The following is a 22,545-nucleotide window of genomic DNA, read 5'->3' on the forward strand; positions in this document are numbered from 1 at the left end:
CAACCTATCCATCCATCCCGTTGACCGATATTTACTGAAAATGTTTTATCTGTGCTTTATCTGGGCTTTAGAGAATGACTCTCTTGATTGCATTCAACCAGACGTCACCAGCTCTTCAGAGCATTCTGAAAGCAGCTTTCACAGTGAATGTAAAGCAATCAATAAATAAAGCTTTTGGAAAGCTTTATTGATTGCTTTTGATGCACCATCATGCACTGTTAACTCTCTTGATATAATATTATATAATATTTTTTTTGCATCAATTAACAAGAAAGTGGGCCATTTATTTTACCATGAAATAGTTTGTCTATTTAAAGCAGTGCTTCCTGTTGTCCATAAGATGGCATCAAATATTAAGATGTGTAATGTGGCTATGAGGATGGTAAGATCTGAAAATCAATAATTGATTTCAAGTGATGTTTACTTATGAGCGTGAAGGTATTTTCTAGGAAGCGGGGTGCAGCAGAGAGTTACTGAAATATTAACAATGGCCTTTGTCTTTTTGGTTAAGATAGTAGTACTTAAAGTTTGGGGTCCAGCTATGGGCAATATAGTCATCAACACTACTGACTTCTCTGTGTGGGAGCAAGAAAATGCACAAAACTACTCATGATGTGTCAGTATGTCACCTTTTGTATGAGAGAATAAAGCCCATAGAACCTCATTAGCATGACTTTTGAATGAGCTTGTCATTATAACTGAGAAAGGGCATCAGAGCTTTTTCTAGATTTGTATGCTATTTTACAACTCACTGCACACATTAGCTAATTGACTTCTGTCCCTCACCACTCACTGAAATGGTATGTCTTAATAAACCTTTGGCATGCAGCCACAAAGACATACCTGTTGTTCATCAAAAGGTCCAGAGAAGTGCCTTGGAGATGATCTGACACAGGAGACTAATTAATGGCAGCAAGCAGAAACAAGAGGCTTAGTGGATTTTGTGCCCGTGTTTGGCCTGAATGACGTCCATGCAGGGTTGACAGTGTGGACAACACAGAACAATATAAAAGACGCCCGTTCTTCGCCTGAGGAGATAAGAAGATCAGATGACTCCCCTTCAAACAAACCAGAAGATGACGTGGTTCCCTACCAACTTCCAGAAAGCTGCTGGGATGGACACATCTAATAGGGTAAGGCAGCTGAAATTTGATCTTTTATTCTTTTGTGGTATTTAAAGAATTGTTACTCATTTACGCATGTGTTGGTTGCCATATCTTTCTTTATCTATGTAAAGGAGATTTTTTTTTCTTTCCACGTTTATATTCTTTTTGGCCTTATGAAGACATGATAACAGTTCAGCCGTGTCACTACGATCATAGGTCGCTCATTCAGATGATGAAACCACAGTATTTGGGATGTATTTACTCAGAACTGTAGGGCGCCCTTGGACAGATACTGTTCTATGTTCAGGGGATCAATATGGATCACAACAGGGGCATTTTATTATATTTAATTTCTTTTTTTTCCAATAACAGTAAAATAATACAATACTCACAACAGGTGAGTTTATAACGTGATTTATATATGCCTATTCTGTTATATTCGTTTCCCCTTTGTCGTTACTCTTAGCTATTCTTCTTTCAAGTATACTGCTATCAAGGACCAGTCCCTTACAAACTCATCAAAAGTACATGTTATTAGATTTATTAGTTATTATTAGTACACTGAGATACCAGGGGGCTTTTCCTCTAGCTGTGTTTGTAATATTGTGAGGTCCGCAGCATACAAAGTGATTCCAAGAATGTACCTGTACCTGCATTCATGATAGGAGACTAATCCCACTACAAATTTAAATGGGTTTAGGGGTATTAGTTAGGCTACATTTCAGACAAAATGAAGAGCACAGAAGGTCAAATTTACATCAAATAGCTGAGGTGACATGCAGTCTCTGAATAATCTTATATTGGGTCTCATAGGATTTGCAGTTTTAATTTAATTTAATTTTTTTTTTGCATTCAACAAAATGTTTTGCCACATCTCATCATCCAGCTGGGTCCCGACATCTCCCCCCCAAGATATTTTACTAATGATAGTAGGATTGTCGCATTGTTAACAAACATTTGATTTTCTTCCTGAGAGACAAAACTTTCAATAGTACTTTTCCAACTGATTCATATACAAACCATTCATATATATCGGTATGGACTGGATGTAACTGCTCAACTGTAGATAGCAGAAAAAAATGAGTTTGAGGAAGGTCCAATTCAGCCCTGAGTTGTAGAAAGGATTTAAGAGTCAAAATCAGGATTACATAAAATGGGTGCTAAAACACAGATTTGATTCATTATCACAAAGTGCCTACAATTTCTAAAACTGGGGCATTTTAGTTAACTGAAGCACTTTCTGAGGGCTGGACTGTCATGTAATCATGATAATCAATGTCTTTCACCTTGGTCGTTGTAATTTGTATTTTTTATATTACTTGATTTGTTTAATTGTCTATGTCTAAGGAGAAGGGGTGTATATTAGTGTTGGCTATACACACATCTGTTCCTACAAAAATAAAAATGTGGACTTCACCTTTATAATCAGAGGCTGAATGTTTGCAATTATATGAGCCGTACAAAATAAAATTGTTAATGTAATATCATTTAATGTAACTTTATCTAAGAACACAATAGATTTAACTTGTATTATGTATATACAGAATAAATGTCAGAATCATATTACTGGAGATTCAATGTTTCATTTCCATTAAGTGCAGATAAAAGGTTGAGGACAGTAGGCTGCCATGATCCCAGTCATTGGTGATGATGATGCTCTATTTATCCTTGACTGCAGGTTAGAGTTTAATCATGTAAAATAAATGTCAGCATCATCTTATTGGAGATTCGGTGATTTATATTCATTATACATTGATGAGAGTTTGTCTGTCTGGCCTTGATTATTTCCTTTGAAGCAATCAACAATTATGCACTTCCAATACCACCAATAAAGACTTACGAGTAAGTTTGAATCAAAAATGTAACTTGTGTTTGTCAAAACGAGTCGGCCAAACCTTGAGTTCTGCTAATTGCATTGGTTCACATGAGTGTAAATTAATCTCTTTCACCCAGCAGAAGGTCCTGGTACTAGTCTTGCTGCTGCTGTCTCAACTGACCTGTGACGCTCACAGTGTGTCTGAGTGCTGCAGACAACCATCTCGCTCTTGTCGCCTCTATGTGTTGCTGTGTCGCCCTGGCAGTAAGTCCTTGGGGGGACCTCTCACAGGAGATGCCGCCGCAGGCATCCTCACACTGGGTAAACGGAAAGAAGATGAGCATCGCCTGCACAGCCGACTCTACCAGCTCCTGCAAGGCTCCAGGAACCAGGCAGCAGGGATCCTGACTATGGGGAAGAGGACGGAGGAGAGGGATGGAGAGCAGTACATGGACTGGATGGCTCAGTCAGGATCCACCATCACAACATCTCTTCCTCTTTGAAGGCATTCCTTTACCTCACAGTATAAGTATACTGGGACTCTGTTAAAATGTAGGTAGAAAAAAAATCACACTTATTTCGTGACTGGTATCGTATAAAATGTATATTTTTCGCTAATGTGGAAACATTTCTGTGATTTTCTTTGAGCTGTGCCATTTTGAATGTGATATGATTTTCATTTGCCTGTCAGAGGACTTTAAGGAGATGTGTAATATTGTACATATATGTATAATAAAATCAAAAAGCTGACAACATGTCTTTAGTCATTCTTGGATGGGTTTCCCTGAACCAGAAGTAAAGATTTCTTATGCATGTATTGTCTAATGCTACATTCTATTCTATCCTATATACAATCTATCTGTCCAGAAAAAAAGCTGTGATTCAGACAACTCCAGAAACAAGGTGGAAGTATTTTCAATTGGCTCCCCCTAAAAAACAGAATCTAAATATCGGGAATTACTGTTTGAGGAAGCAAATGGAGATTATTTCATATATTGTCTTCTCTATTCAAATACAAATATGCTGAAAAAATAAAATAAAAAACATTGACTGGGCTCATGTCTAAGCGTCTATTTTGATTTAGTATGACAGCAGGCCACAAGATGGTGCTAATATTAAGGAGTTAGACAGATGATAGCCTGATTACTGAATAATGTAATCATCATAGGATGCCTTGTGCATTTTTCTACCAACACATCTTTTTGTCGTGATGAAAATGTTTGTCTTTCTGTCTACCTAAATCTGTATGAATGACAAAATGATTAGCACAGCGTGACATCTGTGTGGTACTCTGCAGCACGCATCTATCTGCAGCACGCATCTATCAGCAGCGTTTAATGTGTTTTAACAAAAGACTGATTTTTTTTACATGGATAATCTATGGAATTAAATACTTTCAGTTGCAAGAACACTGCAATGAAAACATTATCCTTTTGTATTCATTCTGCGGGTATGTCTCCGAAAGCTTGTTTCTGCCAACTATTCTTCCAACTATTTATTTACTTTTTACCCAAGTGCCCCTTTCCTTAAAGAAAAAAAGAATTTTAAAAAATCTGTATTTTAAAACTTTCATTCATGAAAATATTGAATGTATCCAGATTGTATTTAATGACTCAATATTTGCAGGACAACTGAATTGGCTCAAAGTCCCGCCCCTCTTGCTTCTGTTCCACTGGCCTCTGGCTTGGTCTGTTTTTGCTTCAAGGCAGCTTTATGATGCTGAATGGCACTGGGGCTTTTTCTCAAAGGTAATAACTATATTTCCTTATCACTTTATCAGCTTTTTAACAACTAAACTTATAAGCACTTAGAAGCTCCAGGTGCAAACAGAGACAAACCATGATGTTGTAGTAGTAGTGTAGTGCCCAGTGACTTTATACTTAAATTTAGCAAACACACATATAAGCTACATGATGCACACAAGATAAATGTTGTTTGTTACTTTTGGGGATGGTTTACTGATTTGCTCTTTCCTGCACCTTTACCATTTTATTTTGTATTTTGTTCATCACACTGCTGTTTGTAATTGCCGTGAAAACAAATCAAGGGGAAGCAGACTGTTTAAGACAGCTGGTACTCAGTTGGCACCTGAAACTAGTCCACTGATTTGAGACACTGCGGAGTAGCCACACCCATGAAAATTAGGTTCGCATTCAAGAACAACTGCTGCTCGGTGACGTGCCACATACTCGTGACTGAAGCTGAATCTGCCTCTCTCCTACAGCCAGCAGATGGCTGCTTAGGTTAGGTTTTGAAAGTAATTTAAATCTGACAAACTGACACTTGCTAGACAAAAACTCTATTTTTGCAAACTGGCCATATTAAAATACCTTTGATATGAAATATTGATTTTAATAAGCTGTGTTTTTGACCTTTTCATGAGCACACTTTAATAATGTATGCATTGATGAAATGTCAGGTCTCAGTGGATGTATGATTGTGCAGCTTTACCCTCCCATATGGAACCTAGAGGAAAGTGATGATTGGGAAGGGTGCTATTCTAAGAACAAGTGTGTGTTGCAATTTAGAACTGCCATCAGTGTTTGTGCCCATGTAGGCTTATATTGTATGTGTAACAGCAACTAAGTCTGGAGGTGTTTGTTTATGCATATGTACAGTTGACAAAGAAATTGTGAAATAGATGTGATGATTCAGACAGCAGGCTGATAACTGCGTCAAGCAACTGATCAGTCCAGCAGCAGATTTGCTGCAGAATCCTTGAATCAGACAGTGAATCATTCAGTGCTGTGCTTTATTCAACCTGACCTCTGACCTCCGTGTGTCCATACAAGGGCAAAAAAGCCAAATCTCTATACAGACGCCAAAGAAGTCTAACCATTGTCTTGTCCTCTGTGTTGCAGAGTATCCACAGCAACCAGCATGTGCAGAGGCTCTCTTTTTGTGTGTCAGTGTATATAAACATCCTCGTATACTACAGCGTGTGAACATTAGTGATCAGTTAATGGAAGCAAGTAACCTGTGCAATAAAACAGCGTGTTATATCTCTCAAAAAGGATTTTTCAGAAAAGGCGCAGAGATAGAGAGAACAGGAGGAAGAAAGGGAAAAGAGATAAAGAAAGAAAGTGATTTTTAATAACTAGAGTGAGAAGTAGGAGGAAGAGAGAGAAAGTGAGAGAGACAACTAATAAATTTACAGTGTGTGGAAAGGGGGATGGTTCAGACTTTTGTATGAAAGACAGAGGGAGTGAGGGAGTGAGGGAGGGAGGCAGGGGACTCAGAGATGGCAGGAACCACGGTGAGTGGAGTTAGACTGAAGAGAAGCTGAGGCTTTGCTGTGATACTGGAACAGTGCTGGGAGCACAGGGATGAGCAACTGAACCTGAAAGCTCCTGACCCAATACTGAGAGAGAAGCTTTAGAGAACTACAACACCTCCGAGCTCTCTTCTGAAGATGAAATGAGATTTCTGCATGGTGTAAGTCAGTGGTTTCCTCCCAATAACATAGAATAGAAATAACACACTCACACAACGATAGAAGCCTGTAGAGGAGTTACAAACGAGCCCAGGGAGAGGCACCGCGGTTCTCCTTCAGGTCCTCTTTTGGGGAATGGTGAAGAACTACTGAAACCTGCTGCCTGAGAGTCTGCAGTCTTCTCTGACTACAAGATGCCTGTGATGAAGGGCCTCCTTGCCCCACAAAACACCTTCCTGGATACCATTGCAAACCACTTTGATGGCACTCGTAAGTATATTTTGGAGAAAGATTTCTATTGTACTCTAGAGTTGGTGTTTTTAACAAAAAGAAATCTGCAGAACCTGATGTGACAAAGTTCTCTCACAATGTAAAGGTACATGAACAGAACATTGCTTATGTTGTTGTAATGAACATTTTTGGACTCCTGGTTCTTTTGGCAAACTGTGTCATCATTTTTGCTGAAATCAGTGTGAGTCAAACTATTCTCAAGGGACTTGCTTTATAAAAATGTGTTGCCTGTAAATGGTTTGGACGCAACTCTACCAGTTATAAGCCTAGCTTTTAGGATTTTAGCCTGTGGCAGTTTGTAACCCAGTTTGGGATTGTGACTGGCACTGAAAAACACTGCTGTCGACAAATGTGTCCGACTGTGGTGAGATCCAATTATAAGACTGCAAGTTATGACAATAAAGCAGAACTAGAAGTGGAGATGGACAGTGCAGCCTTTAGGATGATAAATTGGGACTAAAGAGCCACTTGCTGAGCCTTTGTGTTGCTTGTTAGGATATTTCACTGTTGGGTTTCATGCATTATTCAGTCATGGTGCATCTTTAAAACAAACGAACAAAAACATATCAAGGCTGCATAACTAACACTCATCTTTCCACCAATTTGAATTAATATGAACAAATAACACTGAATCCACACAATTTCCATGGAATATGTGAATATTTATTTCTTATCAATATAAGGCTTTAAAACATTCAGTGCACTATTTTTTTTATAGCAGGACAGACTACTGCAAGATATAGTGGTAAATTCTTGGCCTTTATATTTGTGGCTCATTTGGGCATTTTGGAGTATTGGCCATTGCCGGTGTAAATAGATGTCAGTCAGGACCAGATCTGTTTCTGCACAATGTCTTTCATTTCAGAATTATCTACCAACAAGTTGATTAAAAAATGCTTGATGCAAATGTGCAGCAGCTACACAATTATGCTAATTACTATTGGCATAAAAGCTTGTGATTAAACACTCAGCAATCAGTAGAAACATTATCGCTGAAGAAATATCACTGTTCTGACAAAATGTGACAAGTTTTTTTACTTTTATTCTTTATTTAATTATTTTATTTTTTACAGTTATTTGTTTCAAAATGAAATGTTGAATCGCACATCTAAAATTCTGGATTTTCAATATTTCCACAAATGTAAATTCAACTTTATAAAGCTACATCAATTGCATATTTGTAAAGCTTATGAGTCACCACTCTGACACTCCCAGAAAGCAACATTATTTTCCTGTTAAGAGAAGCAATTTTCGTGAGCTATTTTTCCTGTTGCCACAGTAGTTGGAACAACGAGATCAGTAATGTGACCCGCTAGGGCTGATATATACAGTATTTCACACTGCAGCTGGAATGACATATGAAATATAGCAGATGCACCTGGATACACTGTCACAGACCTTACACACATTAAATTTGCTTGTCTTTGCAATTGTGTCATTAAAATAGAACCCTGATAATTAGACTGTGGGTTTATTTTCGTGCTGAGACAGTTCATCTGCTGTTCTTTCATTTGGACCTTTGCTTTGTTGCTGCCTTACTAGTCCATGCCTTGAAATCTGTACACAGTAAAAAGTCATCAGCAGGCAGTAGATAGCGCTTCCCAGAACATAATTAATGGTGTGACAGAGTGTGTATGGGTCAGACTGTCCATCACAACTTCACAACTTCACAACTTAACGAATTCACAAATTCAGTGAGATAACACTATCTCCGTCTGCATCTCCCTATTACACACATGCACACACAAATCCTTCAGCCCCTCTTCACGTCGTCTTGCCCTTGCATTCACATACACTTAGACTTGCACCTAGGCTACACACATCAATGCACCCACTTGCGCATCTTACACCAGAGGTATAAGATGTGCAAGTAGGTGGATTGACCAAGTAGCTGAGTGGGTGGTGAAGGGGCTAACTGACAATAGGTGGCTTCGGAGCACAATTCAAGAACAGCTTTGAATCTAGTCTCAGCTGAATTGAAAGCTTTTCATTGTGAAGATGTCTCTTTGACGACAAGAGGATAGCTGCGAAGCTGAAAGTCTATTTCAAGTCATGTGTCTTTGCAGACGAAATAATAAATGACACAAATATCCCCAGAGCGACTGTGAAGTGAGGCTGCGGGCCCAGGGGAGTAGAGGTGGTATTCACAGGGCCCTGATTATGTGAGCAGGAAAATGAATTAAGATAAATTATGCAGAGGGCAAGAGCCAATCAAATATCATTGGAGGTCTTGCTCGGTCATGCTCTTTGGATGCTGTGAAAATGACATCAATTATTCATCTAATCAATCACCACATCCAAATATAGGTAATTAATATGAGCTTTAAAGAATTAATTTGATAGGGTTAGGGATGGGGTAGTACATCTAATTTCTTATATTGTATTTGTATTATGTATTGTCCTGCAGGGTGAAGAGTATCGTGTATCTATGTATTAAATTGCTTAAGTGATATAATTGCATGGTACCAGGCACAGAAAGCTGTACCTATTTTATGTCCCTCATTGTCGACAGTCTCTTCTGCTAATTGCATGAGTAGGTGTTTGAATTGCATCTTTCTCCTCCCTCCTCACAAGTGCTGTCATTGATAATTAGCTATAACAATCATTGCTTTTGAGGGATTGTGATTTTAACTGAAAGCAAGCAAATGCATGAAGTGACTGCCCATAGAAAGCGATTACAATTCTTTTGTAATTTTTCACCATACACATCCATTTTCTGAGCTTCGACTTTGAGCATTTACTGAAAAGACATCACTGAGTTAGACTTTTATGACTGTCAGTGTGAACCATATTGTTCTCTTGAATAAGATGAAGCCATAGAAACAGGCCGAGGGAGATGAAAGACGCAGAGCAAACAGTTGGGTTTTCAGGACAGGACCCAAACACTTGTGGTGAGAGATTAAACCAAGATTTAACTTTGTTCTTGAGGATTGCATTTGGGATAGGAATCTGAGACTGATTTGCATGATACAATTATTTTTTTTAAAAATCCTCATGAGGGACTTAAAGGGCTTCAGTTTTTGCTGAGGAGTGATTTTACCTTTATTAAGTCCTCATTCATTCATGTTGTGAGCACTTGAGCAATCAGTCAGTCGCATCAGTTAAGAATAAATCACACTGAAGCTAATATTGCCAGTGCTTTACTGGCTACATCTGTGTTTTCAGAGGGCACAGTTTCTTGGTAACCTCGGAGATACAAACTGCAGCATTGCCATATGTTTTAGTTTTTCTTTCTGCACAAATTGCTATGGCAACATGTGCGTGGACAGATCTTAATTTAGTTTCTTGTGAGATTAACTGCACACATATCAGGAAGTATATATCCACACATTGCTAATTGCATGTCTTTACCTCTGGAACAGACACTTTGCTAACACCCCCTCAATGCTGCCCACTTCATTTTTTTTTTTTTGTTTTGTTTAAATATCATCGAAGTTACAGAAGGTGAATCTATAGCTGCATGCATCTGAATAAACCGTGGCGTTATCAGTCTGTGTTTACCTTCTTAGTTCTAGAGAGAACACAAAGCAGCATTCATTAAAACTGGCTCCTGCACAGCTGTTCACCATTGTCCTCTCAGCTATATCATTACTGCAGTGTTTTGCAGCATTGTCAAACAAGGATGCTTGTTGGAAACTAAATCTGCTTTCATTCAAAGAGCAACTCCATTCAGTGGTCCTGGTCTAACTGTCTAAATATTGAAGGGTTATTTAGCATTATGTGGAGACAATTGAAAGCAGACCTGCATTAGTCAGTGCATGATGCTGAAGTCTGGCTGTTATTTCTCTTTACAATAGACCATCGAGTGCATGACTCCATATAATTTATTTTTACAAATCATTCCGCAGCTTATGAATGGGTTAAAATAGGAATGAAGGAAGGCTGCTTTATTTCACTGCTCTAGATTTTTTATTTTATTTTTTATTTTTTTGGCTTTTCAAGAGGATACTGTTACTCACAAAACTCACAAAAGATATAGAAAAGACAGTGCACAGAAAACATGTACACGAATCTGTTCCTTTTTAGAGTACATGAACCACAGTGTCTTTCTTGACTCACTGTAAATTCTTTCTATACGCTGTTTCACAGCCCTCCTAGTGTGAGGACTGTCTTTGCTATTTGACTATTCAGTGCTTTACTCCATTAGACACAATATGTATTGAATTTAGTGTTTTGTTTAGATGCAGTATTCATTATCTTCTTCTGCTTCACCACCTACACTTCCTGCCCTAAAATGACTCTTCAGTGTTCCAGCAGTGAGAAATAATGTTTAACTGTGTTTTTTTTCCCAAACAAGGCTTTCATTTACAATCTGTTATAATTGATTCAACAAAGTTCTTCATCTCCACCATTTTTTCTCAAGCATAGCAGCATTCTCTACACAAAGAAGTATTCTCTCTCCTGCGAGCATGCACTGTTATATAATCACTAAATATTAAAGTTTTAGTTAATATATGCTTGTTGGAAAGAAAAATGTTTAAAATCCCCAAATCGCTGCTCAAAACAATTTTCAAGATTAAGTATCATAGATAGATAGAATTCAACAGCACCACAAACTACATCCTCCAACTGGCACTGGCAACTGAGTGTAAGTAAGTATAACAAAAACGTAGATTTGTGATATAATTAGAAAATATTAATTCAATTTCATAGTCGGAATTTTGTCAAAATAATTCACAAAATAATTCACAAAAATGAAAAGACATTCATCGTCATCTTTTGATGCAACAGGAAATACATTTTGTGTGTGTGTGTGTTTTATGTGTACAATGCATTGCACAACCGGTGGCAGGATGACACCTTGCTTCACATGCTAATTAAGGGCTAACGCCTCACTGAGGAACTGGTCCCCCATGGAGCCAACTACTGTGGCCCCTGCATATACCCTTTACACTTCATGCACACCACCAGCACGCTTCAAAGCCCTCTCTGATGTACACTGGACTATTTCAGGTATCTGAGCTCAAGCAGACAGAATGACTCAGATTTTTTTTGTTGTTGCATCAACAAATAAATCGAATCAGAAGTGAAGTTTGTCTTTGGGAAAGGAAAGAGTCTGAATGTGATACTTACAGAGCTGCAGCTGTCTCAAGCTGCATTACCATTGTGAGGTTAGAAAAGCACAAAATATTGCCTGTTTTTCAATCAAACACAGCAGCTGTATTCCTCCAACCTTGGTCCTCTTTATTTTCCTTGCAGACAGTAACTTCCTGCTGGGAAATGCCCAGGGTCGCTATGGCTACCCCATCGTGTACTGCTCTGACGGGTTTTGCGAACTGACCGGTTTTGTTCGGACTGAGGTGATGCAAAAGACTTGTACCTGCAGCTTTCTGTACGGGGCCGAGACCAGTGAAAGTGTGACCCAACAGGTAGACAAAGCTCTGGAGGGACAGCAGGAGTACCAGGGAGAAGTCTGCTTCTATAGAAAAAATGGTGAGGATTTATCTGCTCTCCCAGATGTTGAGTTGGCCATGCACCCTGAAACACAGCACTGAATTGATGTGTCAAACCTAACCTAAAAAGTATTTGTATGTGTGAGAATTGGTTTCCAATGTTCTCCCTTTTAAACCATTCCCTGGCCTTTATTTTATTGTGAGGACATTATTTTTGGTTGTTCCCCAACAGCAGGACCAGCCCTATAATGACAAATGTCACTGATGGATGACTGAGTGATCACATTTCCACTGTTGATCAACCAAATACCACACAACTGAACCCTGTATGGGTGCCGTAGGAGGCCAACCGTGGGCTTCGGGTTACACCTCTATTACAGGTGGTCACCCAGCCGCTCTGGTTTCAGGCTGCTCTGAGACCACAGGGAAGCACAGTTAGACCTCCAGTTCACTAAGCCTCGCCTCCATCACGGCAAATAAACTACTTTCATTACATATATCATTATTACTAAAGGAGGCAGAGGAAAGACTAAACGCCAAACACACCAGGCAACGAGAGCAGGGCCGCTAAGCTAAACTAGCAGTTATAAATCACATGTAAAAACACAAACCCCAGCAACCGGAAATGTGACATTACGCTTGACACAGCACAGCAATAAAAGCCTGTTGAGAAATAAAGGGTTTCTGCCCATTGAAACGCTAGAGGGCTTTTCATTTCAAACGATTACAGGTGTTGCATTTTAATTAACCATGCATTTAATTTAACGCGACAGACAGCACTAAAATACTGCCATACATGTCAAACAGAGGGAATTAGAAAATACCTGCTCCCAATAAAGGATGTAACGTTTCGGAGTTTAGGTAAATAAAGGCTTTTTTTTTTTTTTTTTTTTTTTTTTTTTGAGGAAAAGCAGTAGTTGAAAATTCTTGAGGATCTGTGCAGGAGAGCAGCAGCTTGGAAATGGTTTGGAAGTTAACATGTAGTCTGTTAATGTTCTGTTGTCTGATAACAGAAAGAGAAAAAAAAATGTTAATGAGAACAGCTTTATTGGAAATTCGGCTATATTAATATACTGTATATGAGGGAACAGTGAGTAAGAGAGAATATATAGGACGTGATAATGCAAGTTGCTCACAGCTGTATCACAACTGTTTTCAAATATGTCCTCAGTTTCACACATTGATATGCAATTTCAGACATTTACTGTTTTTGACCTAGTCTTATTTAAGGAAAGCAACTCCAGAACACGTACAGATACACCACAGGCAGTGAGGTGATGTTAGCTGCAAGAAAATCACAATCTCATCCCAGCCTAGAAATTCAGTCATTATTTCGTGATAAAAACTGTCTTGCAGTATTGTTGGGTAATCTCAGTCTAATAACTTTTCCTAATATCCTCAGGAAATCCATTTTGGTGCCTCCTGGATGTCGTGCCAATTAAAAACGAGAAAGGTGAGGTGGTGTTGTTCCTGTTATCCTTCAAAGACGTCAGTGACTCATATGGGAAAAGTCACCACTACACCCAAGGAGATGGTGAGGCCCGGCCACATGCTGTTAACAGTCCAGCTTTAATTGACTGTTTCAACTTCAAAATGTCACGCAGCAAATGTATTAACACAATTTAAAACTAAATGGAATATGACACAATTTGCATTTATTCGGTGAGTTATTATGATTTTGCCCACAGGTGTGTCAGAGACTGCTCGCCAGAGCAGGAAGAGCAACAGATCACACTTTTCCCAAGCTCGAGAGAGGGGGAGGACTATTCTGCACCACCTGACCAACCTGTTCACCAAGAGGGGCAAGAGGAAGCTGACCAATGTGAGTGCAAACCCATGAGTAAACCTACAAGATACATATGAGTCTCAGTATTTCACTATTCATTATCACTGAGTCCTGTTTTGGCTGCTCAAAATAAAAGCATGGTTTTTTAATGACTAGATTTTTTGTCTTATTTACCATTAAAACACAGATGGTATTTTAATCAAAGCTTGCTCCAGTTATGTTATTCATCAGGCAATGTGAAACCCTAGTCACGCTGCATGTTGACACCAGTCTCCTGTCTTTTTATATGAGGGAGGGGCAGTTTGTTGAAGATGAGCCTGTATATCTTAATTAACAGTGATGGTTTGAGTTTTTTACTGAATACCTTTTATAGTTACTGCCGAAAGACGCGCAAAAAGTATTATTGTAAATTGCTTAGTCTACTCAAAAACCTCTCTTTGACACCAAAGATTAGAAAATGCAGCCTCCATCTTATGTACATCTGTGACCATCCTCAAACCACTCCTGTCCATTCAACAAGCCTGTGTACATGATTTGCTTATTCGGGTCTATTCAAAATTCATTCAAAATGTTACGATGATGATGATGATGATGATGATAATGAAGGTAGATGATCATCGGCAGGTATAATAGCTTCCTTCAGTGTCTCATGCTGAGCTAATTACTGTATGCAAACACTGCCTCAGTAGGCACTGAAGAAAATGAAAATTACACACCCTCTCTCATTTTCAAATTTGGTTTCATTTATCCAAAGGATTCATTATTCCTCAGGGTTTAAGGTGGACATAAATATAATCCAAGCACTTCAGTTTCTTAAACCTGAGCAAGTTCATTAAGCAGGCCTCCTCTCTCCAACTGTGTCAACTCTTCTCCCACAACACCGCCCTGTAGGCTACAGATTTAAATAACCTCCAAGGTTTTTTGTTTTCTCGTGATGCTTTCAGAGTGTGTTCCAGAAACCGTCTCTACCTGAGTACAAGGTTGCAGCTGTGAAGAAGTCACGTTTCATCCTGCTACACTACAGCATCTCCAAGGCCTTGTGGGACTGGCTAATCCTACTGGCAACGTTCTACGTCGCTGTCACTGTGCCTTATGATGTCTGCTTTGTCAGTCATGATGAGAGCAGTGACCATCACTCCTTTGTCAGTCGCAGCAGTATAGGCAGTGACATAGCAGTGGAGATGCTCTTCATACTTGGTATGCTGCATTTACATTTGATTAAACCATTGTAATCATGGGTATGTTTGCAGTCATGTAAATTTAGGTTTTAAATACTTTTCTAAGAAATTTGAACTACTTCTAAGCATCTTCAGCTAACAAACATCTTTCTTCTGTTAGCCTGGTGAGAGATTGTTGTCTAACCTCTTTCAGTAAGATGATTGGGAGCTTGAACCACTATAATTTTAAAGTAACATGCTGTGCTCCAGCTGACCTGTATTTTGAAGCATTATGAAGAGACAACAATATATTCTGCTTAAATTAAGAACAACCATATTTCCGTGTGCAGCTGCAGTGGTTTCCCTGGCAATGGCTAACACATCACTAAACCTCCCACCTCTCCCCACCCACTCAGGGTGTCTCTGTTGCCCCAGGTTACGAATCATAATTAGATTTCTCTCACTTCGTCCCACTTTTCCTCCAAAGGAAGTGTGATAGCACATCTGTCACGAGGCTCTCTGACTTCCTCTCTCTCAACAGGTTCGTCTGGGGCACAGAATGATATTTGTGCTCAAAATGAGCTCACCTGCTCTCACATGCTTGCCTTCAATCTTTTTCCCTTTTGTCAAAGAAAATTATTTTTTATGGCGAGTCTCACTCAAAGACATTTCGTGTGTAGTAGAACTGAACTGATGCTTTTCCCTGAACCAGTTGCGTTTAAATTCATGAGCACTTTCCATTCATCCTTGTTACAAGCAAGGTCATTCCAGTGTAGGAGCGAGTGAAAAGTTAAATATACTGCCAGGGACATGTTACGTGGTTAATTGGGCCATAATGCTGCTATGAACCACTGCTAATATTATCTTGACATACAAGATAAAACAATTTCCATAATGTCAGGCTGCAATTACCTGTTTTATAATGTTTTTTTTTTTTACTTGGCTCCCCATTAACAGTTACCAGCACAAAAGCAGTTCTATTGTGTCCATAGTTTCTTAAGAAAATATAATTTCTTGCAAATAATGAATGACTTACACAACATAGAATACAATTATACCAACAATTAATACTATCAGTTACTTTTATTTTTAAAGATTTAAAATGCCCTCCTCCATTTTCTGACTGCATCCTAGTATACTGTACCATACCCAACTATTATGTTAGAATCTTTGAAGTTACAGTATGTTAGTTGGATATATTCATTCTTAATACTGTTTGTCCCTACAAATGGATTGGTGAGTGAACTTAAAACAAATCATGCATTTTATATTCTGAAGTATGTATTATTTTGTGAGTTACTCATAAAATATTTTTCTATATGTACCTGAACTACAGTCCCAGTAAAATTTTTCACCTTAGACCTAAATGTTATTTCTTTTTATGTATAACTTTGTGATTCTGTTTTTACTGCTCCCTTTCAGATATCATCCTGAATTTCCGTACCACTTATGTGAGTCAGTCGGGTCAGGTAGTGTATGACACCCGATCCATCTACCTCCATTACTGCACCACCTGGTTCTTTGTGGATCTGATCGCAGCTTTGCCCTTTGACCTTCTCTACGCTTTCAACATCACCGTTGTAAGATTGTCGTTTTATATATCTGGAAGTACAGTATGCCCCCAGGTTTTACACTTTCCTGTCTCTTTTAATGCACTTACTTCAAGACTGGCCGCTAGTGTTTTAGTAGTGTTATTCCCTCAGAGCATTGGACTGGAGATGATTATCTGTCTACATTCACCCACTTCGCTGAGCGCTCTCCTTTGTCTGCCAGCTTTAGTTTTATCCTCAAGATAAACGCTGGTACTTGTTGTGGATTAGTCTTACTTTGCCACAGGCCACAGCTGACACACAAAGACATCTCTCTGACTCCGGTTAAAAAAGTTTTGTTGACCTGCTAATAGTCACATTAAATTCAGAGTAAGCACTTCACAATAGAGACTAATAAAAACACAGAATCAAGGTTAAATGAGAAAAGAGGATGGGTCACAGGTTACACCAATAAATCTATCTAATTGAACATGAGTGGAACAAAACTACATGCATAGAAATAGTTACAAAAATGATCTGGCTTAGAAGTTCTGCTCTCCCTCCCTTTGTCTAGACCTCGCTCGTGCACTTGTTGAAGACAGTTCGTCTTCTGCGTCTGCTGCGCCTCTTACAGAAACTGGACCGCTACTCTCAGTACAGCGCTGTGGTCCTGACCCTGCTCATGTCTGTGTTTGCCCTGCTGGCACACTGGATGGCTTGTGTGTGGTACGTCATCGGGCGCAAGGAGGTAGAAAGCAGTGACCCCGTTACCTGGGACATAGGTGAGCTCATTGTATGTGTGTGTTTGACAGCTCCAACTCCACTGAATCAAGAGTGTAATGTTCTTAGTGTCTCTTCTGGCAACCCTAGGGGGCCAGTTCAGCACATCTCTAGTCATGCTTGAATGCCTGAATGCCGCCGCATCATTTCAACATCTAGCTTGTCTTGACAGTCCAGAGGAAGTGTAGGTCACAGAGCTTTCCATTCCATTATATCACCAGTAATGCATCATATAATTTCCCGTTATATCAACTACCACACATTATATCACCTAGCAAAGGAGAGAGGGTCATCCACTGAGGCAGGCTATTTAAAAAATAAAACACTTGATACATTTAGTGTAATCACCTAAGATCCCCCCATTTGAGTTTATCTGGCCATCTTCTGACCTCGTCCACCAGGGTGGCTTCAGGAGTTGGGGAAGCGCCTGGAGACGCCATACATCAACAGCACCATGGGTGGCCCCTCCATGTCTAGCGCCTACATTGCCTCTCTCTACTTCACGCTCAGCAGCCTCACCAGTGTTGGTTTTGGCAATGTGTGCGCCAATACAGACGCAGAGAAGATCTTCTCCATCTGCATCATGCTCATGGGTGGTGAGTTTACTGGTGACCACAGAAAATTCACAGAATTTTGACAAATGATCTGAGAACACCTTCATGTTAGTCGCTCTCCCACCTCCAGCTCTGATGCATGCAGTGGTCTTTGGCAATGTGACAGCCATCATCCAGCGCATGTATTCACGGCGCTCACTCTATCACACCCGAATGAAGGATCTTAAGGACTTCATCCGTGTGCATCGGCTACCTCAACAGCTGAAGCAGAGGATGCTGGAGTACTTTCAGGCCACCTGGTCAGTCAACAATGGTATCAATGCCAATGAGGTGGGTGGAAAATTTACAAATTAGAAAATCTTCATGTGGTTTAGTTTGCCTGTGCTATCTTCAAATAATCTGGTAAAGTTAGTCACATTTGAAATAAGTAACTGAACTGTATATGAACTGTTGACAGTGTGGGCTGCTGTAATGTCTTCTTTTTTTTCAGGAAGAAAAAGTACATTTTGTGTGGGTGCGAGATTCTAGATTCAGAAATGCCATCCTTATAATGTGGGTCACCTCACACTCTCTGGAGTGTTATTCCATTTCCTTAAGTAGACGGCACTTTGTTACAAATAGAAAGTCAGAAACAATGCCAGGACCGATCTAGGAGAAGTTCCCTGTAATTACAAGGGTAGGAGTTGAAATAGAGAGAATACTCATTAGCACCCTCACCATCGCCATCTGTAGATAATTAATTCACTGTTGAAGGTAACAGACACAGGCACTGGTTTCTGAGAACATGCTGGCTTTAACACCTCATGTCTGTTTTTACTGAGCAGCTTGACACATCATATGAGTGCATCAACCTTTAAAACCAAAATTTGTGCCTTTTATTTATTTTTTGTTGCTGTTCATTTGTTTTGCCGCAGTGGGGGAAGTATTTAAGTATTCAGCAGACCTGTTGGATGATCAAATGCATTGCAATGGTCACTAAAGGCTTAATTTTTCCCCTCTTGTTTCAGTTGCTGCATGACTTCCCGGATGAACTGCGAGCTGACATCGCCATGCATCTGAACAAAGACATCCTGCAGCTGCCTGTATTTGAGCGAGCCAGCAGAGGGTGCCTGCGCTCCCTCTCCCTGCACATTAAGACCTCCTTCTGTGCACCAGGGGAATACCTTATCCGCCACGGAGATGCCCTACAAGCCAACTATTTTGTCTGTTCGGGTTCCCTGGAGGTTCTGAAAGATGGCATGGTCCTAGCCATCCTGGGTCAGTGTGCACCAAGAGTGAAACATTCCCCCTCTCTTTTTAGCTGCGTTGCACCTTGTCATAACACTTCTGTTTAACACACAATCCGCACAGGCAAAGGGGACCTTATCGGGGCTGATCTCCCAGAACATGACCAGGTGATAAAGACCAATGCAGATGTGAAGGCGCTGACATACTGTGACTTGCAGTACATCAGTGTGAGGGCTTTGAGGGAGGTCCTCGGGCTGTACCCAGAGTACGGCAGTCGCTTCAGCTCTGACATCCACCACAACCTCACCTACAACTTGAGAGAGGGCAGTGAAGCTGATGTAAGACATTTACCATCACCTCAGAGGCAGTGGGAGACACTGCAGACAGACTCAAAAATTTCATTGTACCAGTATTTAACTTCTTTGTTCCTGCTTATCAATTTAAGAATACCTGTACTTTCCCACCAATTATAGAACGTGTGTAATCACTTGTTAATCTTGACTTCAATATCTTTAGGGAGTTACAAGGTTTCCATGGACTCCTAGGTCTTCTCAGGTATGTGTGCCTCAGTAAGGTAATTATTTCACCTTCGGTCTGCTTCATACATCTACAGCTACAGTACAGTCTGTGTTCACATCATAAGGCATTAGTCGGCCTTTCTGAAATCTTAGAACTGTCACAGTAAATGTGGAAAACAGCACACTGGCTGTGTGAATTCATACACATAGCTGAGATAACGATAGATAAGATGCTCTTAAGCAAGAGAGGAAGGAAAAATGCACACACCAACAAGGAGAAGCCAAAAGAAGCCTGCACGTCACAGCCAAACTTAATAAGACAAACTACATTTGCTACATTTGCTAATTCAGGTTTGTGTGAACACACACTGGCTAGCTTGTGTGCTGATAGAAAGAAAGTAGAAATGACAACTACTCATGTAGCTGTAGCTTTGTTTGCTTTGTTTGTTTTCTATTTTTGGTTTCCAGTCTGTTGCAGAGGAGAAAACTTTGGATTCTGCTCTTAGATTTTAGTCTGCACTCTCTGTACATACAAGTATCTGCTATTTTAACACTAGAAATCAAGTGTGACTCATAGTGTGTTCTTACACTAAATGTGATTCCTCTTTAGGTTTAAGCCCTGATACAGTGATATAATGGGTTGTGATACCCACAAAAAAAAAAAGACTCTAGCAGCTTTAAATCATTTCCACAAATCGAATTAAACCCCTGACTTTCCATCCATTGTCTCCACAGGGTCATGTTTCTATGGACCATAAACTGCCCTACATCATTGAGGCCAATGACGCAGAACATGGAGAAGACGTGAAACACTTTCAGCAGAAGAGAGTGCCTCTGCTACAGAGAATGGGCAGCCCTGTTCGTCAGCCCTGCCTCAGCATGCTGTTAGGGGAGGAGCTCCGCCACATCAACGCACTCCGCCTCTGTCGCTCACCTGTTCAAGGTAGTAGAGGCCGCAGTCCCTCTCCTCAGGCATTCACCAGGGAGGAGCTCTCTCAGTCTCCTTTGCCCAGTCTTACCAGTGACCCAGGCTTGAACCATCGGCCTGCCAAGCTACTCATGCCATCCCTGCCTTGTGTTAGTCCACTGAACCTTAGCCCCAGGTAACTTATTCATCCTGCTTTATCCACATATGAATCAGTAATGAGTTTGCTTCTATTTTAATGATGTAACACTGATTTTGTCTCTGCTAGAGTTGTGGATGGAATTGAGGACAACAGTCACACATTTCAATTCAATGAAGAGCAGAGTGAAGCCGAGACGAATGTCACAGGTAAAGTCTCTGCAAGATGCACAGTGGATGACAAGTGAACTTTATAATCCTGCAATTGGATCTCATATTATGTTGTACATACTCAGCATTTCTCTACTGTTGATCCTTTTACAGACCAGTTACAAGTGAATGCTAATCTGCTGTTTGAAACTGAGGAAGTGAGACAAAACATAAGCAAACTGAACAAAGAGGTATGGTCAACATAGGAATAGACACATATATATATATATATATGTACACACACATATATACACATACCAATTTTAACTTTATCTTTTAAACAACTAGACTTTTATCCTTTCCAATCAAAGTTTTTTTTCATTAAGGAGTTCTATAAAAATCATTAAACATCAGGTATACTTTCTTTTTCTTTTTAGGTGAACAACTTGAACCAAGATGTATCCAACCTTGCCAAGGAGCTCCATGACATAATGCATTACCTTCAGTCTCATATGGCCATGCTCCATTATAACGCTCCACTTTCGTCTTATTCCTATGGCATACAGATGGTTCCCAGTCCTAATGTGACTGCTTCCAGTGACTGGCAGTCTCATGTGCCTTTAAATATAGCCACTGGACTGCACCTCCATCATGAAGCGATTAGCCACCCTGCCAGAAATGTGTGGGGCTGCACTGGGGTGCCCTCCCAAGGCAGGAGTCCTACCTTGCTGCATTCAAGCCCTATGTCACCCTGTTTGCACTTGTGCTGCTCTGACAGAGAAGGGGCCACAGCTCACAGGCTACAGAGCCAGTGTGGCCCCTTCAAAACTGCCAGAACAACTCCAAATTCTCCTTACATGACCCACTCTCATGGAGGTCCATCCCTCTTGGGCATCAGCCCTGCCTACAGTAGCTACCCTGTGATTTGTCAGGCCGCACAGGGGACCTACAATACCTCTATTCCTACAATGAGCAACTCTCACTCCTCATGTTCCCCAGTAAATTCTTGCTACACCCATCCCTCTCTGAGCATTCAAACCAACTCTGATCCCACACATAATCAGACCAGGTCCCAAACACCCATCCATTCGTCTATCACTCCCACTGGCCAGCCACAGTATCACACTGCCTTCAGCTCCCTAAGCCCCTCAGGAGTCCACACATCCATATGCACAGGGCACATCCCAGGCCAGCAGAGCTCCATCCACAGTCCCACACAAAACGACCCATTGGGATCTAGCTCTGTCCACCTCACACAGGACGTTGCATGTTCTCTGCTGGGCCAGGTAACAGACAGAGACTCTAGAGATTCACTGTATCAAGAGTGGACAGACAATATTGAATCACAGGGAATGAGCAGCAGTACTCCAACTGTAGAAGTTCAGCCACCTCTCTTGCACATTGAGGGAATGCAAAGCCCACAATGATGACATCAGTATCTTGTTGTGTTATTGTCTTAAAATGTTGACTTTATTGTACCTCTTAGTGTAAAGTTTTTATTTGATAAAATGCTTTATGCCCAAATGTATGACCAACTGTTGAAACTCGACTGTCACAACTGAATAAAACATTTTGTAAAGGATTGTATTCATGGTATATGATAACGTTATTTGTGAATTTTGGTTGAGACACTTATTCATTAACAGACTCTTCACAAGCACTAACCCCCCTCTCACTAGCACTCGATTTTTTTCTATCAGGTTCACTACAAGAAATTAGCACAGGGTTGATTTACTGTTGAT

At 40.2% G+C, this 22,545-nt stretch overlaps 2 protein-coding genes across 3 annotated transcripts; both read left to right on the forward strand.

Moving 5' to 3' along the window:
- The first annotated feature begins 36 nt into the window (after nucleotides 1–36).
- On the forward strand, nucleotides 37–4,014 carry hcrt (hypocretin (orexin) neuropeptide precursor). The gene is made up of 2 exons (XM_071471802.1): nucleotides 37–1,133; nucleotides 3,063–4,014. The coding sequence occupies exons 1-2, from the start codon at nucleotides 1,050–1,052 to the stop codon at nucleotides 3,423–3,425; spliced, it is 447 nt and encodes a 148-aa protein (XP_071327903.1). The 5' UTR covers nucleotides 37–1,049; the 3' UTR covers nucleotides 3,426–4,014.
- A 574-nt stretch (nucleotides 4,015–4,588) lies between these two features.
- Nucleotides 4,589–22,390, forward strand: kcnh4a (potassium voltage-gated channel, subfamily H (eag-related), member 4a). Of its 2 annotated transcripts, none has more exons than XM_071471719.1 (17): nucleotides 4,589–4,670; nucleotides 5,784–6,625; nucleotides 11,846–12,079; nucleotides 13,442–13,573; nucleotides 13,728–13,861; nucleotides 14,770–15,022; nucleotides 16,405–16,562; nucleotides 17,086–17,293; nucleotides 17,693–17,887; nucleotides 17,976–18,175; nucleotides 18,853–19,102; nucleotides 19,196–19,410; nucleotides 19,589–19,627; nucleotides 20,326–20,693; nucleotides 20,784–20,863; nucleotides 20,978–21,054; nucleotides 21,241–22,390. In XM_071471719.1, the coding sequence occupies exons 2-17, from the start codon at nucleotides 6,550–6,552 to the stop codon at nucleotides 22,228–22,230; spliced, it is 3,609 nt and encodes a 1,202-aa protein (XP_071327820.1). In that variant the 5' UTR covers nucleotides 4,589–4,670; nucleotides 5,784–6,549; the 3' UTR covers nucleotides 22,231–22,390. The 2 variants fall into 2 exon arrangements, with proteins under 2 accessions (XP_071327820.1, XP_071327829.1); XM_071471728.1 differs by lacking the exon at nucleotides 4,589–4,670 and adding an exon at nucleotides 4,695–5,165.
- Nucleotides 22,391–22,545: the final 155 nt, after the last annotated feature.

This window comes from Trachinotus anak, unplaced genomic scaffold (genome assembly GCF_046630095.1).
Source record: "Trachinotus anak isolate AG129_WGS33_773 ecotype Australia unplaced genomic scaffold, CSIRO_AGI_Tana_v1 ptg000003l, whole genome shotgun sequence".
NCBI lineage: Eukaryota > Metazoa > Chordata > Actinopteri > Carangiformes > Carangidae > Trachinotus > Trachinotus anak.

What these genes read in the sequence shown, in the direction of transcription:
- hcrt (XM_071471802.1), top strand. Translation starts at nt 1,050, where the DNA reads ATGACTCCCCTTCAAACAAACCAGAAGATGACGTGGTTCCCTACCAAC. An exon ending in GGATGGACACATCTAATAGG is followed by an intron (nt 1,134 to 3,062) that starts GTAAGGCAGCTG and finishes TTCACCCAGCAG; the next exon opens with AAGGTCCTGGTACTAGTCTT.
- kcnh4a (XM_071471719.1), top strand. Translation starts at nt 6,550, where the DNA reads ATGCCTGTGATGAAGGGCCTCCTTGCCCCACAAAACACCTTCCTGGAT. An exon ending in ATGGTATCAATGCCAATGAG is followed by an intron (nt 18,176 to 18,852) that starts GTGGGTGGAAAA and finishes CTCTTGTTTCAG; the next exon opens with TTGCTGCATGACTTCCCGGA. An exon ending in GGACTCCTAGGTCTTCTCAG is followed by an intron (nt 19,628 to 20,325) that starts GTATGTGTGCCT and finishes TTGTCTCCACAG; the next exon opens with GGTCATGTTTCTATGGACCA.